Source organism: Pteropus medius, unplaced genomic scaffold (assembly GCF_902729225.1).
Source record: "Pteropus medius unplaced genomic scaffold, Ma_sr-lr_union100, whole genome shotgun sequence".
NCBI classification, from domain to species: domain Eukaryota; kingdom Metazoa; phylum Chordata; class Mammalia; order Chiroptera; family Pteropodidae; genus Pteropus; species Pteropus medius.
Window position 1 is genome coordinate 15,291,499 of NW_024355205.1, and position 5,838 is coordinate 15,297,336.

The 5,838-nt window shown below is 39.7% G+C and overlaps 1 protein-coding gene across 1 annotated transcript; it reads right to left on the reverse strand.

Moving 5' to 3' along the window:
* Positions 1–1,007: 1,007 nt before the first annotated feature.
* Positions 1,008–1,470, reverse strand: LOC120598754 (superoxide dismutase [Cu-Zn]-like). The gene has a single exon (XM_039857796.1). The coding sequence runs from the start codon at positions 1,468–1,470 to the stop codon at positions 1,009–1,011; it is 462 nt and encodes a 153-aa protein (XP_039713730.1). The 3' UTR covers position 1,008.
* Positions 1,471–5,838: the final 4,368 nt, after the last annotated feature.

The window sequence follows — 5,838 nt, forward strand, 5'->3', positions numbered from 1 at the left end:
AATGCAAATCAAGACCACAATGAGATACCTCACTTCACACCTACTAGATTGGTTATTTTTAAAAAAAAAAAAAGAAAAGAAAAAAAAAAGAAAGAAATTAATAGGTGATGACGAAGATGTGGAGAAATTGGAACTCTCCTATATTGCTGGTAGGAAAGTAATATCATACATCAGCTATGGAAAACAGTTTGGCACGCGCTCAAAAAGCTAAATATAAAATTGCCATATGATCCAGCAATTCCACTCTTAGTTATATACCAAAGGAATTGAAAGCAGGGACTTGAACAGATATTTGTATGCCAATGTTTGTTACAGTGTTACGGTAGCAAAACATGGAAACATACCAAGTGTCCATCAACAGATGAAGGAATCAAAAAATGAGGGATCTACGTATAATGGGAATGTTATTTAGCCATAAAAAGAAATGAAGCTCGAATACATGCTACAGCAGGAATGAACCTTGAAAACATTTTGCAATTTGAAATAAACCAGACACGAAAGAACAAATGGTGTATAATTCCAGATATATGAAATATTCAGTATAGGCGAATTCAAGAGGCAGAAAGTAGGTTAGAGGTTACCAGGGACTGGGCAGCAGGAGAGCAGGAGTTATTGTTGATGGTTACAGAGTTTCTGTTTGAGATGATGGATGATGGAACAGTTTTGGACATAGATATAGGTGATACTTGCACAACATCGTGAATATAATTAATGTCACTGGAGCATACACTTAAAATGGTTAAAACGGCAAGTTTTGTTATACATTTCCCCACGGTTCAAGAAAAATAATAATGTAATGTATCAGAAATCACTGAATTGTACACTTTAAATGGGTGAACTATATGATGCGAATCATAATAAAAAAGTTTAAAAGATCTAAAGTAAATATGAGAAAATGTTTTGTTTTTATTTAAGGTTACAGTGTTTAATGTTTATCAAGTTAAATTTCTACAACTAGTAAGAGAACAGATGAGTTTACTAGGACTCAGACCTTATCCTAGGGAATGTTTACTGGGAGATCTCAATGACACCACAAGCCAAATGACTTCCAGCATTTCCCGTTTTTTTACTTTCATCATTTCCACCTTTGCCCAAGTCATCTGGTTTTTCATGGACCACCGTTGTGCGGCCAATGATGAAATGGTCTCCTGAGAGGGCAATGGTAGAGTCTTCGATAAACACGAGAGCCACCCCATCTTTGCCGGCAGTCACGTTGCCCAAGTCTCCAACATGCCTCTCTTGATCCTTTGGCCCACCATGTGTTTTAGAAAGAGGACTGAAGTGAGGACCTGCGCTGACACAGCCTTGTGTATTATCCCCAAACTGATGGGTGTGGGACCCACGTTCGCCTTCAGTCAATCCTGTGATGGATCCCGAGACCATGACCCGCCCATTTCCTTTCTGTTCGAAGTGGACCGTGCCCGGCACTGGGTCATTGCCTTTCAATACATACACAGCCTTGGTTGTCATGACTCGACGGGGCGCACTCCGGTCTGGGATCCGAGGCCTAGGGCAGCGAGAGACGCCGCAGGAGACGCCGACGGAAAAAGTGTTTATTAATCCTTAGAAATCGGTATGAGGAGAGTTTGCTTTAGTATTCTCTGTACTTGTCCAAATGTTCAAAACATGAAAAAAAAAAAGACAACAAGAAGCAAGTGAGTAGAGACTGATATCTAAAAGAGAAGGTAGATAGAGCACATTCGAGAGGGAAATAAAACAGGCAATATTCCCCACCAGCACCACCCCACCCCCTTGCATTTGGAAATACATGTGCATTTTTTAGTAAGCCATCATCTTGCCCAATATTTATTTCATAATGCTGAAAGAAGAAAATATTAACCAAGAAAAGATTTGGGCTTTTTTCCCCTCTAATTTCCCCTTGAAAAGTACTGATAGGCTAGGGTTTGTTTTTCTGGAGTTCCTTACTGACCACGTCTGCTGTGAAGGGAGTAGAAATCATTGTCTGGTGGGAGAGGCGGAAGCAGGTCAGAAGCTCCTGGGGGTGCTGGAACATTCACAGTGTCATTCCCCGCCCCCACCCCCTTTGGGAGGTACCCTGTAAATGCTTTTCCTGGGCACTCTGCCTTTAGTACTCTCACCTCCCTGGTCTAGAGCAATGCTTCAGTGATACTCAGCTCAGAAGGACAAAGACTAGTCCACAGACTGCTGGAGAACAGGACAAACCCGTCTGCCATCCTGCTTGGATGTGTGGGATGAGCAGGAAAAAACGGTGCTGCGGGAGAAGCCGTCTGAAAGACACTGTCTGGTCAGATGTGTTCCAGAGAATTCAAGGATGAGCTAGGTTTGGAGAATAAAAGATTCAAAATTCTGTAGCTATAGTGTTTGGTAGGATCTTTAGGAAACTCTTTTTGTGGTACCCGAGATTCTCCAAATGCCACTCTGTTCCAAGACTTTCTTTTTTTGATAACTTGCCTGTTTCCTAATGAAGCTTACGGACCTGAAATATATAGCTTGCTGATACAACCTGATTGATTATAACACACCCGTTTGAAACTAGCTGCCAAAGTTGCATTTGAAAAGTTAGTTTATGATTGGCATATTCTACAAGCTTTTAAGGATTGGGACTTATTTTGGCCTAAGAATCTTGGTTCCCCTAAACTCACTCACAGGCAAGGAAGGACCTGGTTTTCTTGGAGCTACAAGAAGGCTCCAACCACCCTTCCTCCTACACTGCCAGCAGGCCCCGTCCCCTATCCACATGGAAAGAAATCACACCCCCCAAGAGTCCTGTGCCGGGTCCTCCTCTTTCTTTCCCGATGGCACCGAAATCTTATGTTTTGCTCTTGACCTCCTGGTCTGGGTTCCTCATACTATGGTCCAGCCATTTAGGGCAAGAACAACTGCCTGTCCCAACAGCTCCTGGAACTGTAAAGTCAGTCTTTATTTGTCAATATCAAATGTTCTGAATCTATTCAAATTCGGAAAAGTTAATGGTAACACCTATAAGGCCCCCATTAAGTTTATTTTATATATAGCTATTTCTCAATAAACTAACATCGCGTGTAAGTTGCAGAAGCCTTAATTGAATATTAAATTTTTATATATACCTTAGGAAATAAGAATTCAATCTTTTGGGAAAGGCAGTTTACACTGAAAACAAAATATCTGACATCTGTAAGTAAGAGTAATTATCCTTGGGTCTGCTATTTGCCCCAGAAATCATGGGGGTTAGCGACAGTAACAAAAATTATTTAGGTCTCATCAAAGATGAAAAATTCACTTATTGTAGCTGGCATGTTTCAAATATGTAACTGATTCAAGCATAATTTTGCATCACTTTGCTGTTGTCATGGGTACTCTAAGATATGCCAGGAATCGCCTGCAGTCTCTGGGGTCTTTGTTATTTTAAGTACTGACCATGGCTCATTGTTACAGCATGGTCTCCCCTATGGACCCGTGGATATATGGCTGTAACATTTATTCTTACAGAGTTTAAACCAATAGGAGAAGAAATCAAGGTTGCAAAGTCATGTGTACAATGGTCTGGTAAGAGTAGGGAAAGCACAAAGGGCCTGGCATCAGGCCTGGGTTTAAATACAGCACCCATCTCACTAACTAAACAATCGTGAGCAAGTTTCTTCTGTGAAACAGAGGTAATACTCATTTTCTAGGGCTGCTGTAACCAAGTACCACAAACAGGGTGACTTAAAACAACACATATTTACTCTCGCATAGTTAGAAAGTCCAAATCAGGATGTCGGCAGGGTTGGTTCCTCCTGGAGGCTCTGAGGTAGAATCTGTTTCAGGCCTTTCTCCTAGCTTTGGCTTATACCTGCATCACTCCAATCTCTGCCTGTGTCATCACAGGACTTTCTTCCATGTGTGTAGCCTCAGGGTCTCTATATCCAATCTCTCTCTCTTTTTTCTTATGACAACACCAGTCATTGGATTGGGGCTCATCCTAATCCAAGATGGCCTCATCTTGACTTGATTACATCTGCAAAGACCCTATTTCTCAATAAGGTCATAGTCACAGGTATTGGTGGGGTGGGGGTGGGGTAGGACTTGAACATATCTTTTTGGGAAACACAATTCAATCCACTACACCATGCCTTGGACTTGTATTAAAATTAAAATTAGTATTTTATTTGACAATCCAGGGGAGCATTGAGCATAATGCTTGACTCATAGTAGGGATTCGATAAATGCTACTTCCGTTTCCCTGATAATGTGATGCTTTGCAAAAGTGCATCTTTGACCTGTTCAGTAATCAGCATAACCATCAGATTGTGTTTCTAAATCACAGACATGAAACCATTATTTGATTGGAAAGCTGTAGATTTCCAAAGTATTTTTTCATCTTATTTAGGGATATAATGGGAAAGCTAAGATTTAAAGAGATATTTGAGACTTAGCTATTCTTTCTAGTGGAAGTGAAATTGCCTTCAACTTGAAAAAACAATGTGCTTTAACTCTTTATCACAGAAACCATCACTGTCATGGGAACAAATCTGGCCTCTCACATCTGTCTACTTATTGGTAAATATTGAATGGCAGTTAGTCAATGAGACCAATAGTGCTTTAATAATAGTCACAAAAACTTAATGAAAGAGAAATCATAGAAAAAGTATATTTTAAATTGTTCGTAAAGGGTTAAGAAACATAGTGGAGGTATAAAAATTTAATAATCACACTTGAGATTGAAAAAATATAGGCAACTTTTCTTAAAATTTCAATTAAGTTATTTCAAAACCTTACCCAGAATAAGAACAGAGCAATATGCCAGATTCTTTGGCTAAATCCTTCATTGTCAAAGTCTTGAATTATTGCAAAGACCTCAAGATTTCAGAATAATGATAATATAGAGCAGTAACTTTATATCACTGTACAAAATGTACAGAGCTATAAATCTTATTATAACATGAATTTCTAGAAATGCTTAAAATTCTTTTAATACCAGCTCGGCTAGTTGGTAAAATGGAACATCCACAATTTACTGAGAGAAAAACAAAGGTGAATGACCTCATTATAATCACAGCAGAGGGAAGATTAGATTTGTTGAGCTAATTACACTACAACGACTCATCTGGTCTACAACCTCCTCTGTAATATTTACTTTCAATGAAATATACAAAAGTTTGCGAACATCTTGTCTGCCTTATAAGTGTTTTCCCCAGAACTAAAGATCAAAAAAGGAAATTTCAAACGTGCAATCAGGCAAAAACAAATAATAAAATAAGTGCTCTCTCTTACAGCAGGTAAACCAGCAGCTAGTACACTTATTCCATGCTCTCATTATTTCTTCCCTCATCGGTCCAGTTATTCAAGGAATACCTTAAATTAAGGGCCCAGGAGTGCCCACCTGCCTCTTCCCCATTTGATTCCTTATTTCCAGACTCATGAGCTACCTCTGTTTAGCACAGCCATTTATAAAGTCTCCAAACTACTCTGTCCCTTTGCATTCTGATCTTCACCCCTATTCCTTAGCTGCCCAGTACCGAGTAGACACACAATCAATACTACTTATCAGTGCTGATGATTCCTGGCTTGCGTCACTTGTCCCTTTTTCTTGATGGGCACATTGCTTCAGGATGCAGCTTATCCTGGAGAAATTCATCCGGCCCATCTCTTCGCCCTACTTTTAATACAGGCCAGCAAAAATCAATTGAAGACAGTGGTACGTTTACCAAGAATTCTAAGACAATGGTTTTCTGAAAACTAAACTGTCGAAAAATCTTTGAGCAGGAAATATATCTAATGCAAAAAGTTTCATTGTGTCCCCATTAGCTTGACATTTCTATTCCTATCTTTAAGAATCAAATCCAATGACAGAAAGGAAGGGCTGTGGAAAAGAGGCTTTGTGGGCACAAGCCTGAT